Source organism: Theropithecus gelada, chromosome 15 (genome assembly GCF_003255815.1).
Source record: "Theropithecus gelada isolate Dixy chromosome 15, Tgel_1.0, whole genome shotgun sequence".
NCBI classification, from domain to species: domain Eukaryota; kingdom Metazoa; phylum Chordata; class Mammalia; order Primates; family Cercopithecidae; genus Theropithecus; species Theropithecus gelada.
Genome location: NC_037683.1, coordinates 91,195,172 through 91,212,979, shown reverse-complemented (window position 1 = coordinate 91,212,979; position 17,808 = coordinate 91,195,172). Strand labels below are relative to the sequence as shown.

General features: G+C 35.6%; 1 protein-coding gene across 1 annotated transcript in view; it reads left to right on the top strand.

Annotated features, from left to right (window-relative positions):
* Window positions 1–17,808, top strand: part of GNAQ (G protein subunit alpha q) — a 323,836-nt gene that overhangs the window by 242,174 nt on the left and 63,854 nt on the right. Inside the window, exon 5 of the mRNA XM_025359109.1 lies at window positions 2,134–2,263. Within this exon, the coding sequence (XP_025214894.1) occupies window positions 2,134–2,263 (130 nt within the window). The remainder of the gene's footprint in view (window positions 1–2,133; window positions 2,264–17,808) is intronic.

Below are 17,808 nucleotides of genomic sequence, written 5' to 3'. Positions count from 1 at the left end.
GTGTTCATAAAATATGTTGCTTAAAAAATTTTGAAATACATGATTTTGAAAATGGGTTAATTAACCTAGTCTACATTTACCTAGCAAAATAGAATGAAATTTATTACCTCATCTCTCACTGCTGCTGTTCTGTCTGGATAATACTTCAACAGAAGCATTCTGTTGTTTTGTGTTTAGGATGAGAAAAAATAAACAATACTGATGTACTTTCATTCGATCTCTTATTACGCAATCACTCAGTTCTACTTTTAGTTAGAATACAAACTACATGGTGCTTTGAGAAATGAGAATGTGTCTTGGAGTGTGGAGAGTTGATTTTCTAGGAGTGCCCGCCCCGTTGAAGATGGATGTGTGCAATATTGGTTATGAAGTAGAAGTTATTATCTCCTGTGTCACTCTGCCAAGTGATTCTGATTAGCAGGCCCACCTTCATTCCTTGCCGTGACACTGTGTTTTCTTCTAATCGGCCTCTGTACCTGAGGTCAAATCTGGCTGCCATACATTGCTCTAATAGATATTGCCACAAAGCAGGTGGCATTTTGAAACTGTTTCTGAGCCTCAGTTTTTTAATCTATAAAATGGTTGTATTGCATTAGATGATCCCCAGGGTTCCTTGTAGCTCCAGCATTCTATATTACTTACGTTTTAAGTTTATAGTGTATAGATTTAGAAATCTTTAATTTGAGACACCCAGATCTCCTTCCTCCATGTTACAAAATATTTTTAGAAAACATTGCATTTCATGGGGATTTTCATCTACTTATTGCTTCGCAATTAGTGGATTCTGAAACCAGATTACAATTACATGTTGTTTTTTCCATGGTTTGTACACTAGCTTTTGAAGTACGTTTTTTTGCCACTACAGTAAAAGTAATGGCTTAGAAGTATAATTTTCCACCACCATCAGAAGCATCTTTTAGGGCCCAGTGTGATAGAGTTTCATGGAATGAGGATTTCATGTAAATTAGTAGCATATTATTCACGCCTTGGCATTGGGGAAGAGCCAGCATTTTAATACTTCTGAAGATCTAAGAATTTTGACTTCGATGTCCATAGTACGTGGATCTCCCTGGATCCATTGTTTTGCCCCTTAGATCTGTCTCCTGTGCCTTACTAGGCTTATGAGCAGTCACTTAGAAGATCCTTGAGTTCTTAGTTTAGGTTAATGCCAGGAGGCAGGAAAACACCAGGAGCGACTGCAGTTTTAAACAAATGTTTAAAGAGCCCTACTTTCAAATTTTTGTACCTAAACCGCTCATTCTCTGTGACTATTTTTTTCCTGTGAACATTGTGTACAGTTCATCCAAGATACAGATTCAACAATTTGGACAAACTTTGACATAGTGCCAAGCATTGCTAGATATTTTCACACATACATTGTCACTCAAATTAATTGATGTCAGTGTTGGTTTCTGAGCAATAATTTGGCACAGAATTGATGTGTTAAAAACAAATGATTGAAATGGTTCACATGATGGCTTCCATCTTGTACCTTGTAGTATCTTCATTCACTCACACTTCATTTCCAGTAAGTGACCTGACATGGCTAGACCTGTGCCAAATTCTTATCAATATTGGGAAGAAAAAATTGCCCAAAATGCCTACTCTGCTAATGAAGGCTGAGTGGGGTCGTATCTGCATTTAGTGGAAGCATCATAGCACCCATATTGAAATGTATAGCATGTCACATATTTTAAGTGTACTTGTAGTCATATCTAGCATCCATAAAAAATACATGAGGATCTGTTTTCCGATTTTATAGGAAAAGAAACTGAAGTTCAGTATTTGCCAGTAGGGCTTAACACAAAACTCATTCAGTTTTGGACTCTTCAGTTCTTCATTAAATAAAATACCATTTTGCTTGGCACAGATAAGGATTTTTTTTTACAGTGTTACGGTTTTCGTACACACTGATAACTTTCTTAAAACCATCATGATGTCTTACCCAGAATGTCTTGACTTTGAATATTAGGTAATAGGAAATTAGTAATTATTCAATAAGTATTAATTGAATTGACTTGGATGATCATTGTGATTCAAGAGAATATTTTCCCCAAGTTTGTAAGTAGTGCTATATTTATGTTGACTTTTTAGTTTTACATGTTATTAATATGAGTATTGTTAACCTTGCAGAATGGTCGATGTAGGGGGCCAAAGGTCAGAGAGAAGAAAATGGATACACTGCTTTGAAAATGTCACCTCTATCATGTTTCTAGTAGCGCTTAGTGAATATGATCAAGTTCTCGTGGAGTCAGACAATGAGGTAAGTGTTCTTTAGACAGGCAATGGATTATCATTTTATTATCTGATACAAGTAAATGATAGGAAGTAGGGTATGGGGAATGGAGTGAACTGACTTCTTTGCTTTCTTGAAATTTGATTTTAAGACTTTTAAAATAACCAAAAATAATCCTGTTACCACATGGTACACTCAAAGTGGCAAGCTCTTCTGTCAGATGTATGAGCAGGTCTGTGTGTTCAAATCTAATTAGAGCCTATTTGATACTTTTTAACACTATGCAGAGGTTCTAAAAAATGAAAATAACATGGAAATCCTAGGCTAATCATCAGATCGTTTTATAGTCTTCCTCCTACAGGATAGAACTGGGAGTGTTGGAGTGAGTCATCCTGTTTTGTTTTGTTTTCATTTTGTTTAAATCATTGTTTGTGTGATGGGTGTGTCCCAAAGAGTACTCAAAATCTCTCTTGGCAAATGTGAATGACTTTGCAGCTGGGCTCTAAATCAGTTCATTATGAGCCATGGAATGTCTTGGTGAGGCGGCCTTTCTGCTCTTATAGAATTCTGTAGGCTGCTGCATAATTTTGTCTCTATTAAGCAGAGAGCAGTTGAAGAAGTGTCCTTAATATGCCTGTCTGGAGAACGAATTCAGTATTGCTATCTCCTCCCATTTACAGGGAAACTTAATAGGTGTAAATGTGGATTTTGAGGATGGTAAAGACCTGACTATGAATCAGTTGATTATGGAAGATAATTAAGGGATGTAGAAATCCGTGCTTCTGAGCTGTAGTTGTGTGCGTGTGTGTGTGTGTGTGTGTTGGGGGAACAGAGAAGACACCATTGATACCCTGTTAGAGGCAGAGTTTGCAGTGTGATAGGTTAATAATAAATATTAAATATCCTAATAACAGGGTAGAAAAAAAGAATGAAGTGAGAGATCCCCATTTGCTGACTAAAATAGGATCTAGCATATTATGTTTTTAATACAGTACGTTTTTTAGGTACACAAGAATTCCTGACTTGTTCTTTTAAATATTATTTCTGCCAGTATTAATATCTCCATTAAAATACATATCCAAGCTTCTATAGTATTTCTTTTATGTATAGGATTGATAAAGTTTCCATGAACCAATGTCTCATATAGAACCGAGAGTTACCTGTTGATGCATTTCAGAATCATTCCTGAGTTGCGAGTATATCGGCTTTGGAGTCAGCCAAATAACTTCTGTTTAAGAATGAGGCTTCTTTATCATTCGGTTGCCCCCAATAACTATAAAGCAAAGTGCCTAAAAGCATGCTACAATATACGACAGTAAGTTACCACGATATTAGGCAGTTACTGTCAGAATTTTAGCTATGATATCTCTATCTGTATATCTTTATGTCTGTGCTTGTTTGTTGTTACATAATTCCTGGATGTAGTATTTTAAACATACTACATATTTTGGGAGCAGATCTATTCTAACACTTCTGATTTTTTTTAATGTTGTATCAAGACAAAAAAATATTCTGAGGGCTTCCCTACTATATGCTGGGTACCAGAGTATCTAAAAAGACACAAAAATGGGGAAAAAAATCAACTCTCCACTAAAAGACCTTATAAACTAGATGTGCTTTTGGTCAAAATAAGCCATATGGGGAAAGGTAAGCCTTTGCTATGTAGGTTGTCATATCTCTTCTTTAATTTGCCATCCAATAAAATAAAATTTGCATTTATCAATTACACAAGAGATATAAGAAGCAAATGTGAACTTATTTCTGATGTTTACATTATAGCTAGAGGAGGATAAGTGTTTATCAACACACATTTTACACAAGATAAATGTATTATATATATGAAGAAATAATATGTCATGATTTAATACTTAGCATTTTACCACTTTAAAATTATCAAAATGGAAAAGAAAGTAGATTCCTTTGGCAGCTCATAAACTAATTCAGTTCAACCGAATTGAATCTGGTTCTTCAGTTATCTGAACATTACAGATCATTTATTCCATTTTTCATCAGACATAGCTAATAGTGACTAGATTTTTATATAAAAGTGTATTATGTTAATTAGAATAAAATGGCATAGTTTTTATTATCATGTGTCATAATTAAAGTTCCCACAGTAACTTGACATTCAATGTACAGGTACTAAGAACGTCTAAAAATATTGTCCCAGTTCCTTTGATTCCTATGGTGATGCCTTATGCTCCTTTTAAATAGTTACAAATTAAAATAATAAAGCTATCATTTTTTCATTTGGACTCCCTTATTACTTGTGAATCTTTTGAAAGTCTAGGTAATTCTATAAGATAAAAGTCAACTTATATGTTGTTCCTTTCTGAGCCCTCTAGTCAAGCCTGATGATAGTATGGGATCATGAGAAAAGTACTATTCATTAATTGCTTCATCCATGTTAGCCACAGCTGTCACCGTCTATAATTAGGAAGTACTGTCAAAAATATTTTTTAATGTTGCCATGTAGTCGCATTATCCCTTTTTTTCCCCCAGTTGTACTAATGTATGATAATATCATTGCCTCTCAGCTTCCTTAATCATTAAGAAAATTCGGAACTACAGAATTCTAGTTTCCCCAGATTTTTTGGTTTCGGTAAGACAAAACGAAATAAGCTCCAGAAACATTTTGTTCTTGGTTTAGAAGTCTAATGTTCATAACTTTAATCCAAAACAGACTTTGTTGTGCCTCCCTCCCTTGGTATATATTTGTGAGAAAAACCTAGGAATGGATTCTGACAGCTTTTCTTTCTATCCCAGGAAACTGGAAAATGCATTGCAGACCACAGACAAAAGCAGCTAAGGGAAGCATTTTAGATTATTGCTTTTGCTTTTTAATATTTCTAAAACCTTATATATTAATCTTCATAATTTTATGTAGGTCTTTTTTCTGCCTAGATTCTCAGCCTTTCTATTGTTTGGGGAATGAATGTCTTTTTTCCTTCAAAGAAGGAAATACATTATCAAGTAGTGGCTAGAATACCCAGGGTGGTAGAACTTTGTTCATCTGTGTATTCCCTTTGCTGTCTTATTTTTCCTGTGATAACACACCAGCATGGAGTCCACTATTCTGCTGTAATCCTTTCATGGGTACATGATTTCAGTGCTCCTGAAAGCCCAAAGCACACACTAAGACATGCTTGTAACATATTTTAGTTTATCAGTGTGTATCCAAACACTGCCTTTTAGTCTTTATTTTTCTGATTTTCTGTTTCACGAATAGCTGAGCACTACTGCAAAGATGTTTTCTCAGACATTGTCTCAGTGACCGTCTTCCAGGCTAAGCTCTTTGTAGAATCACAAAGGCTGAGATCTTTTTCTCCTCCATGTCCTTTTTGAATGTGAGCTTTGAATTTATTAATCATCTTGAAATGGTCATGAGGAATTGTGTTATCATTTTATTAAAACTCAAGATAGTTCTCCGTACCCTAGGCCCTCCTTTGATCAAGGTGGATTCCCTGACCTTGGTTCCCATAAACATTTACTCATCCTTCAAACCTGATTTTTGAAGTTGCTCAATTGATAAAGTAAAAGGAGAGCGTAGATGTTTATAATACCTTAGCACTTTATACCCAAAACTTGCTGAAGCTATTACTCATCGGAATCTACCAGCTGACCTCCCCATGGAGGGGACAAATCAGGTTTGCTGATGTGCGTCATAATGATGAGGTTACAGGAATGGAGAGATGGCCTGTGGCCAAGGTCACTCAAGGCCAGGTCCCCTGCCCTTGCAGACCAGGTCCCCTGCCCTTCCAGACCAGCTTTCTTTTCCCTCCCTCACAGTGTCTTCTAGATGTTAGAGACAAACTTAAAGAAAAAGCAAGAGGAGCTATAAGGCAGCAAAGAGGGTGGAAGTAGAATGAAAATCCTGCCCTTTCGTGAAGGAGTTGAAGTAACTCTCCTCTACCTCTAAGTTCTTCTTACACAGATTGGTAGTAAGACAAGCCAGCGATCCTTTACCAGTAATTTAGAGTTCCTGTATTGCTCATTTGATTTTGAACTATCTTAAAACAGTCTAAAATGTGCATTTCCTTTGGATATGTCTCTTCTAGTAGGTTTTTAAATGAAGCCATTTTGAAGTTACTCAGATGCAATCAAAATTTGAACATTTTCTTTAAAAAGTGTGAAACATGTACTTTGTTCTGCCCTAAAAATTGTTGAGTGAGCTTTTGGGAATTTTTTTCAAATGATATTCAGCTTTTGGGGGGAAAGCCTGACTAAAAATTGAGGAGAAAAAAACTCAAACCCCAAAGGAAAGAACTAAAGAACATTTATAAGTAGTTAAAAGTAAAAGCTTAGGTTAAGATACCTGGTCTCTGATCGTTAATTGAATTGAATCAAGCCCGCCTTTATCGAATCTTAATCAAATTAGGCCTTTGGTACACTTGGCTCAGATTCATGACCTGATTCATAAGGCTATTCCTGAAAGACACCCAGCTTTTATATTTAACCTCTTTCCTGTTTCCTCATTACTTTGTTCATTTTCAGTCACTTGTCCCTTTTTTAAACTCCTCCTCTCACCTTTCATTCTTTGGCTTTTTTCTTTCCTCATTATTGTACTCCTTCTTCAACTCTTTGTTCTCCTTGCTTCCCTTATGCTAGAAGGAAGTTTTCTGATTACCCAATTACGAGTTTGAATCAGAGACCTGGACTTAGTGCTGCTCGGGGTATAGGAAGCAGACACACATGAACGCTTTTTGTATGCATAAAATTTGGAAAGGTTTTAAAGAATTTACATTGAATTTATACAGTATAATCTATGCAGTAGCTTTTTTTTAAAGATGAATTATGTTATGTGAAAAAGGCCGATTGTGGAATAGTATATTTAATATAATGCAAGATTTGTAATTACAACTAATTATGAGTATAAAATTATTATGTGGATGATTATTCACCCCTTTGCAAAAAGGAAAGGAATTTGGAAGATTTTCTACCAAGGCTAAGGTGTACACAGTGATTGTCATTGTCACTAGGTAATAGCATTAGCAATAATAATTTAAATGATACTTTTTTAAAAAAGGTAAAATAAAATAAGACTTCAATTTGAGAATTGTAGCTCTACCATTTACCAACTTTGTCCGTTTTTCCTTTGGGTTGTCTTTTTCTTACTAATTTATAGGAGTTTCTTATTTTCTTTGGATGTGAGCCTTTTGTGCATGTATTACAAGTATCTTCTTCCACTTTGTAGCTTGCCATTTATTCTCCTCATGGTATCTTTTGATGAACTGAAGTTATAAGTTTTAAGGTAATTAAATTTGTCAAAATTTATTTTTATGGTTATATGTTATTTTGTGTGTAGCCATATATTCCATGCCCAGTGGGATAAAATAAATCACATGAAAAATCTGGATGAAAGGACAGTAAGGATTGGATGATGAGATTAAGAATTAAAATATGAATCACACAATTGTGTACCTTTCCTAAAGGTAGGCCACAGATTTAATCAAGCATCTCTTAGCAACCAATGAAAGGAGATAATCAAGGCCTGTTACAAGAGTCACTGTGTCATTAACATAAAAAGCAAATAGTTACTCAAATTAACTTCTTCAGTACTGAGACGCAGGTGACTTCTCCTGCAGCTTGAGAAGGAGATGCCATGGAAGGAAGTAAATCAGATTCAGGATAATATCCCTCGAGGGAACCAAATGTTAGAATTCATAAGGGCTGTTTCTTTAGCTTCCCTCAATGACAGTGCCATAACATGAAAGTGTGTGATGGGCTAATATGTGTGGTCTAAATACACAGCTTAATACAAGCATGAAACTTAGAATAGCACAGAAAATGGGTTTTGTTTACTTCTATTACTGTTTGAGTGAGAGAAAAGAGTATATAATTACAGAGAACTTAAAATTTTGACCTACCTGCTTCCAGTCTTCATTTTTCACACAAGTAAAATGATACAGATAAAATTAAAGACCATGTGTAGCCCTCCCTCATTCATTGTTCCTCTTCCCCAGAAGCCACTGGCCTCATGTTGGCATTTATCATTCCTAGCCGTAGTTTTTCACTCTTTTACTACGTGTGTATGTGTCACTGAGCGATACTGGATTCTAAATATTATGCATGATTATACATTTTATTAAAATGGTTTCATTTTGCAGTTTGGTATTTTTTCACTTAGAATTGTTGTTGAGTTTTTTTTCATGTTGCTACACGTGACTCTGTTTCATTTATTTAAACTACCATATCACCCTGTTACGTGAATATTCCCTGCTGTGTTTCACATGCTCCTCAGGCAGTTGGGTTGTTTGTAATGCACATTACCTTTTCTTTGTCTTGCTTGGTCTCCCTCTCACCCCAACCCGTAATGGAGTTGTCTTTTTGTTTTTTATATATACACAATTGAAAATGTCTTCTGGAAATACTGTTACACATACGGAAATTATCTGTCACTACATGGTTTGTCTTTTTCGTTTTGTTTATTTTTCAGAAGGGTTTGGGGTTTGTTTTGTCTTGTTTTGTTTTTTGAGACGGAGTTTTACTCTTGTCGCCCAGGCTGGAATGCAACGGTGTGATCTTATCTCACTGCAACCTCCGCCTCCCGGGTTCAAGCGACTCTCCTGTCTCAGCCTCTTGAGTAGCTGGGATTACAGGGTGCCCGCCACCATTCCTGGCTAATTTTTGTGTGTTTAGTAGAGGCAGGGTTTCACCATGTTGGCCAGGCTGGTCTTGAACACCTGACCTCAGGTCATCCACCTGCGTCCGCCTACCAAAGTGCTGGGATAACAGGCATGAGCCACTGCGCATGGCCAACAGAAGGGTTTTAATTTAATGTGATCAACTCACTCATTTCTTTATTGGTTATATTTTTGTATTTTCTTCAAGATTTCTTTTTCTTCACTAAGAATATGAAGATATAATCTCTCATTTTCTAGTAAAATTTATAAGGTTGTGCTTTTCATAGGCTTCCTGCATACATATAATTGATTTTATGCATGGCAGGAAGTAAGGATTTAATACTTCCTTGCTATTGTTCTATCAGTTGTGCCAGTACCATTTATTGAATGGGAAGTTCATCCATCTTTTTCCACTTTTTTTACCTTTTTAATTGTGAAATACACACAGATAAAGAAGAGTACACACAAAATATACAGCAGTGGTTTATCACAAAAGCAAACATCTGTTTAACACCCCTGTCAAGAAATAGAACTTTGCCAAGACCATTGATGCTTGCAGGTGCCCTCTCCTACCAGGTAGCCACTATTCACTCAGGTAATTATTTTCCTTTTCTTGTTAGTTTTTCCCCCTCCCCCTTCTTTTCAGTTTTAACACTTAAGTATGCTTCCCTAAATACCATAGTTTAGTTTTAACTTGTGTTTAACTTTTATACAAAGAGAATCAAGTAGTGTATTTTTTAACCTTGTATAGACAGTATATTATTTTAAACTTTTATATAAAGGATAGCAAATAGTGTATTTTCTTTTGTGTTTGGATTCTTTTGCTCAATATTATGTCTGTAAGGTAAATGCATTCTATGTAATTCACTCATTTATACTGTCATCTACTATTCTTGTGCATGAAAATTCCACAATTTATTTACCCATTTTACTATTGATGGACTTTCTGGGTGTTTTTCCAGTTTGGGGCTATTACAAATAATGCTGATGTGAATGCTCAGTTATGTGTCTCTTGTTGCACATAGGTGTACATTTCTGGTGGATATGTACCTAGTAGTAGTATTACAAGCACATAGAGTAAGCATACCTCCAGATTTAATAGATAAAACCAAAGTATTTTCCACAATAAGTGAACAAATTTACCCTCTCAGCAATGTCTGAAAGTTCCTGTCATTTCACATCTTTGTCAACCCTTGGCATTATCAGTCTGTTCCATTAGCCTTCTGGTGACTAGGTAGCTGAGCTGTAGTCCGTACCTGTGCCTGTTTACTCAGGCATATCTTCCTGGTGAATAGCCGTAGTGCAATGCAAAGATGCTTCACTAGAGTCCCATCCCTTCAGCCTCTCAGCTGCTGCTTCCAGAATCAGCAAATACCTCCATGGGAAAATTGACCCCAAATGCTGGGCTCACTTCTCTAGACCTATTCTTTCCCAAACCTTGGCCTGGTAATTCTTCACTACCTTTTAGTTCTCTGGGGCCTTTAAGCAGATGTATTTTTTAATTTGTTAACTCTTTTTTTTTTTTTTTTTGAGACGGAGTCTCGCTCTGTCCCCCTGGCTGGAGTGCAGTGGTGTGATCTCAGCTCACTGCAAGCTCCGCCTCCCAGGTTCACGCCATTCTCCTGCCTCAGCCTCCCACGTAGCTGGGACTACAGGTGCCCGCCACCACATCCACCTAATTTTTTTGTATTTAGTAGAGACTGGGTTTTACCGTGTTATTCAGGATGGTCTCGATCTCCTGACCTCATGATCCGCCTGTCTCGGCCTCCCAAAGTGCTGGGATTACAGGCGTGAGCCACAGTGCCCGGCTTGTTAACTCTTCTAATTGTGCTCCTTCCCATTGATATTAATGATACATGTGACATGTATCAAGCTTTATTATGCACACGAGTCTTTTTCTGGGCTGTTTGGTTGATCTGCTTCTGCTATACCAATATAAAAGTTATCAGATCACTAGTTATAATAATCTTAATATCTAGTAATTGAAATCTGTCCATCTTGTTCTTTGGAGTTTTCTTGGTTGTCTGTCCTTTACTCTTCTATTTGAATTTTAAAATCAGCCCATCAAATAAGTACTTCACAAGTGCTTCAAATTGTGATTTCACATTTTGGGGTGCAGTTCTGTATTATGTCTTTTATAATAAACTAATTGAATTATTTAAATTTTAATTTCTTGTCTGCATGATCAGTTAACTGACAGGAACTGTCAGATACTGACAGTTATTTTTATTGTTTTTAATGTTTTTATTGGCATATACATGTATAGAAAAGTATACAGATTGTAAGTATTCAGCTTGATGAATTGTCACAAAGTGAACACATCCATGTAGTTACCATCCACCATAAGAAATAGATATTATCAGCAGCTCCCTGCGATGGTTCACAGGGAATACATATGTTCAGCTGTGGTAGATACTGCCTGTGTTAGCTTCCTAGGACCCTTGAAACAAAGCACCGCAAACTCAGTGGGTTACAACAGAAACCAGTTCTGGAGGTTAGAAGTCTGAAATCAAGGTGTTGGCGGGGCTAAAATTCCTCCAAAGGCTCTAGAGGAGAATCTCTTCTTTTTCTCTTCCAGCTTCTGGTGACTGTTGGCATTCCTTGTGACTGCACAACTCCTATCTCTGACTCTGTCTTCACATGGCCTTCTCCTCTGTATTCACCTTCTCCTCTTCCATGTCTTCTAAGGACTTGTCCTACAAATGTGGGTGGGATTTAAGGCCCACCCACATAATCTAAGATGATTTCATCTCAAGATCCTTACAGCAAAGACCCTCTTGACAAATAAGATTGCATTCACAAGTTCTGGGGTTAGGGCATAGACATACCTTTCTGAGAGTCACTATTCAGCCCAACGACACTGCCAAACAGTTTAAACACTGGAAGAGTTGGCACTCCCACCAACAGTGTGTATGTGTTCTATTTGATCCATACCTTAGACAGCGTAGATCGGCTTTTAAATTTCAGACATTCAGTTGGGTGTATAATAGCATATCATTGTGGTGTGAATTTGTCTTTCCCTATTTAAAATCAGATTGAGTACTTTGCCATGGGAAATATTTTTGAAGTGCTTATTCTATGTCAGTGTTCGATTGATCTGCCCTTTTTATTATTAACATAGAGGAATTCTTTATAAATCAGTGATGCACGTCTCTTGTTAAGTTCACTTTTCAAATAACTTCTGCTCCTTCGTGACTTGCCTTTTCACTACATTGAATTTATCAGTCTTTTAAAGTTTGTCTTTTATCATGTCCTTCTTAAGGAATCTTTCCCCCCAATTATAGTGTATAACCTATATATTTTATAAGTAGATATTTTAGCATACCTATTTTTGTTTTTCAGTTATATTATCTGCATCGTTTCACATTTTATAAATTTTGTCAATTCTGAATACACTGAAAAAATACTATTAATAAAAACATTGTAACATCATAAACGTTTGTACCTAACCACTGACATAAAATTTTTTTGTCAATACTGAGATCATTTGGGTAGGAATTACCCATTTATGTAATTTGGGAACTCTAGGGAAAATAGAAAAATATTAAACTTTTATTTTAAGATACACATTTATCTTAAATAGAATAAAATAAAAATATATGTAAAATATAAATTGTATACACTGTGTGATATAATGTCAAATTACCTTCCAAATCTTGTGTCATGAAAGTATTTTGCACAGCTTGGTTGGCTCATAAAAGTATACCAAAATGGATCTCTGGCAGGGGAGAAAAGGAAGAACTATCCACTCACTTTTTTGTAGAAAAAAAAATAAAGCCCTCTGAAAAACAAAATGTGCATTTGTTTTCCCCTCAATGACTTATTTTTAAATCTCCCACTGTAATTGTAAACTTACGTATTTCTTCTTTTAATTCCATACTTCTACTCTATTTTTGAGGCTTCTTTATTATGTGTGTTATTAGTTTGAAATTTTTATATGTTTCTGATAATTTATTCCTTTTGCCATCAAGAATTTTTTTTAAGAGACAGAGTCTTGCTATGTTGCCCACATTGTCCTTAAACTGCTGGGCTCCAACGATCCTCTCACCTCAGCTTCCAAGTAGCTGGGAGCTGGGATTACAGCCATGAGCCACCATATCTGGCTCAAAAATAATGCTTTTTTAAATTCATAAGTTCTCTGTGCCAAAATAGTGCAGTTATACAGGAAGCAAACTAGAAGTGCTAGTATCCTGCCTCTCAGCCCTGGGTTAGAAGACAGAACAAGATCTGTGTTTTCCTAAGTAGTGAGAACTGAGCAGTGGGAAGGTAGGCAGTGGCAGCAGCAAGGTCAGAGCAGCAGTGGGAGACCACACAAGCAGGCGGTGACTTGAAGAGGTTGGGACCAACGTGAGAAGGAAAGACGAAGTGAAAGAAACAGAGTCTGTAGAGACAGAACAGCCAGCTATAAAGGAAGTACAAAATATTAAATTGAGTTTTAAAAACATAACAGCTTATTGAGGTATATTCATATACCAAAAAATGTACCATTTTAAAATGTACAATTCAGTGACTTTCCTATGTTCACGGAACTGTACAGTTATTACCGCTATTTAATTTTGTATACACACACTTTATGTTTTAGAGGAATTTTAGGTTCACAGCAAAACTGAACAGAAAGTACAGAGATTTTCCCCTATATCCTCTACCCCACATGCAGGAATAGCCTTCCCCACTATCAGCATCTGGAACCAGAGTGACAAATTGTTACAATCAATGAAACTACATATATACATCATTATCACCCAGTTTACCCTTTAGGTGTATGCTTGATTAGGATTTACCCTTTAGGTGTATGATTGATGGGTTTTGACAAATGTAAAATGTTATATATTTACCATTATAGTGTTGTACAAAATTGTTTCACTGCCCTGAAAATGCTCTGTGCTCTATTTATTCCTCCCTTCCTCCTGCCGTTTGGCAACCACTGATCTTTCTACTGTCTTCATAGTTTTCCCTTTTCCAGAATGCTAGTAGTTGGAATCACACAGTTTGTAGCCTTTTCAGATTGGCTTCTTCCATCTGGCTTCTCCTGATACGCTTTTGAAGTTCCTCCATGTCTTTTCATGGCTTCATCATTACTTTTTAGTACTGAATAATAGTTCATTGTCTAGATGTAACACAGTGTATCCATTCACCTGCTGAAGGACATCTTGGTTGCTTCCAAGTTTTGGCAGTTTTATGAATGAAGCTGTAAACATTTATGTGCATGTTTTTGTGTGTACATGTTTTCAGCTCCTTTAGTTAAATACCAAGGAGCATGATTGCTGGATTATATGGTAAGAGTATGTTTAGTTTTTTTAAGGGAAACTGCCAAACTGTCTTCCAAAGTGACTGTACCAGTTATCATTCCCACCAGTGATGAATGAGAGTTCTCTTGCTCTACATGCCCACCAGCATCTGATGTGGTCGGTGTTTGGGATTTTGGCTATTGTAATAGGTGTGTAGTGGTATTTCATTGTGGTTTTTATTTGCATTTCCCTAATGGCATATGATACAGAACATCTTTTTATGTTTATTTGCCTTCTATATATCTACTTTAGTGAGGTGAACAGATGTACATATCTTCGTCACATTAGAAAATTTTAGAGCATTTTTAATTGAGTTGTTCATTTTTTATTTGTTACATTTTAACATTATTAGTTTAACATTTAACATTATTAATGTTACATTTTAACATTATTCTTCATATATTTTGAATAATAATCTGGCTATAATCACTTAATATTTCCAGGAGTTTTTAAGTTAGTTTTTTTCAGATGAGAACAGAGACAGTTTTCTTCCTTCTCAATCTGTGTACCTTTTATTTCCTTTTCTTATTTTATTACATTTGCTAGGACTAGTTCAGTGCTGAAAAGGAGTGTTGAGAGGAGACATCCTCACCTTGTCCCTGAGAGAAAGCTTCTAGTTTCTCACCATTAAATGTATTAGCTGTAGATTTTTTAATAGATGTTCTTTATGAAGTTGGGGAAGTTCCCTTCTATCCCTGATTTCCTGCAAGTTTTTATCATGAATGGGTACTGGATTTTGTCAAACATTTCTTCTGCATCTGTTGATATGACCCTATGATTTTTTTCATAGCCTATTGGTCTGTGGATTACATTAATTGATTTCCATATGTTGTACCTAGGTATCCCATTGCATACCTAGGATAAATCCCACTTGGCTATGGTGTATAATTATTTTTATACATTGTTATATGTGGTTTGCTAATATTTTATTGGGAATTTTGTATCTATTTATCAGAGATATTGGTCTGTAGCTCTCTCAGAATGACTTTGTCTGGTTTTGGTATTAATGCTGGCCTCATAGCATGAGTTAGGAGGTATTCCCTCTGCCTCTATCTTCTGAAAAGAATTGTAGACAATTGCTAAGATTTCTTTCTTAAATCTTTGATAGAAGTCACGGTAGCCTCCATGTCTATAGCCAACTGATTTTTGACAACGTTCCAAGAACATACATTGGGGAAAGGACAGTCTTTTCAATAAATGGTGTTGTGAAAGCTAGATATCCACATCCAAAAAATGAAACTAGACCCCCACGTCCCACCCTTTACAAAAATCAACACAACATGGATCAAAGACATAAATATAAGACACAAAACTACTAAAGGAAAACATAGGGGAAAACATCAGGACATAGGTCTGGGAAAAGATTTTTTGAATACGACTTCAAAAGCAAAAATAAATGAGATTATATCAAACTAAAGAGTTTCTGTGCAGCAATGGAAACAACAGTAGAAAGAACCTACTGGATAGGAGAAAATATCTGTATTCATCCAACAGGGGGTTAATACACATGAAGAATATACAAGGAATTCAAACGTCTCAACAGCAAAAAAAAAAAAAAAAAATCCAATTAATGCATGAGCAAATGATCTGAAGAGACATTTCTCAAAGGAAGACACACAGTCAACAAATACATGAAAAAATACTCAACATTACTAATCATCACGCAAATGCAAATTAAAACCACAATAAAGTATCATCTCACCCCAGTTAGGAAGGCCATTATCAAATAGACAAAAAATAGCAAATGCTGGTGAGAATGCAGAAGAAAAGGAACTCTTGTACACTGTTGGTGAGAACGTAACTAATATAGCTGCTGTGGAGAATAGTACGAAGATTCCTCAAAAAACTACAAATAGAACCACCATATAGTCTAGCAATCTCACTATGGGGCCTTTATCCATAGGAAAGAGAAGTTACTATATCCGAGAGATCTGCACCCCCATGTTGATTGCAGCACTATTCACGGTAGCCAGTGTAACAACTTAGGTGCCTATCAACAGATGAATAGATAAAGAAAACATAGTGTGTGTATATACACAGTGGAGTACTGTGCAGCCATTTAAAAAAAAAAAAATGAAATCCTATCATTTGCAGCAACATGGATAGAATTGGAGGATATTACATTAAGTGGAATAAGCCAGGAACAGAAAGCTAAACACTGCATATGCTTATATGTGAAAAAAATATTGTAGATCTCATAGAATTAAAAAGTGGAACAGAGGGTACTAAAGGCTGAGAAGGGTATGGGGAGGGAGAGATAGGGAGAGATTTGTTAAATGATACAAAATTACAGGTAGATAGGTAGATTAAGTTCTAATGTCCTATAGCACTATTTTATTGTAGTTCACCATAAAATGTTATATATTTTGAAATACCTAGGAGGATATTGAATGTTCCCAACACAAAGAAGTGATATACGTTTGAGATGATGGATATGCTGATTACTCTCATCTGATCACTATGCATTATACATACTACTATATTACTATGTACCCATAAATAGGTGTGATTATTATGTGCCAATTTTGAAAAATTGTTTTAAAGAAAAAAAGAGATCACCAGTGACTCCATCTGGGCCTGCTGTTTACTGTTCGGGAAGGTTATTAATTGTTCCATTTCAGTTACTGAATATAGGCCTATTCAGATTGTCTGCTTTATTTTATAGGAGTTTTGGCAAATTGTGTTTCAAAGAATTGGTCTATTTTATCTAGGTTGTCAAATTTGGGCCTAGAGTTTTTCTAGTGTTCCTTGATTATCCTTTTAATGTCCATGTGATCTATAGTGATTACTCTTTCATTTCTGATACTAGTAATTTGTGCCTTCTCTCTTTTTTTTTTTTTTTTTTGTTTCTTAGTTAACCTGGCTAGAGTCGTATTTGTTTTGTTGATCTTTTCAAAGAATCAGCTTTGGTTTCATTAATTTTCCTCTGTTGATTTCCTGTTTTCAATTTCATAGATTTCTGCTCTAAATTACTTATTTTCTTGTGCGTGTTTGGATTTACTTTGCTCTTCTATTTCTAGTTTTCTGATGTGGAAATTTAGATACTGATTTTAGACCTTTCTTCTTTTCTAATATTTGCATTTAATACTACAAATTTCTCTCTAAGCATGGATTTTGTTGTATTCTGCAAATTTTGATAAGTTGTATTTTAATTTTTCATTTAGTTCAAAACACTTCTTAAATTCTTTGACTACTCATGTGTTATGTAGAAGTGTATTGTTTAATTTCCATGTATTTGGGGATTTCCAGCTATCTTTTGGTTGTTTCTGGTTTTATTTCATTGTGGTATGAAAACAGACGTCGAATAATTTCCATTCTTTTAAATTTGTTAAGGTGTCTTTTATGGCCCATAATGTGGTCTGTCTTGGTGATGATTATATGTGAGCTTGAGAAGAATGTGCATTCTGCTGTTGTTGGATAAAGTAATCAACAGCTGGCCATTATATCTAACTGATTGATGGCATCGTTGAATTCAGCTATGTTCTTGATTTTCTGCCTGCTGGATCTGTTCATTTCTGATAGATGGATGTTGAAGTTTCTAACTGTAATAGTGGATTTATCTGTTTCTCCTTGATGTTCTATCAGTTTTTGCCTCATGTATTGTGATGTTCTTTTGTTAGGGACATACACATTAAGGATTGTTATAGTTTTCTGGAGAATT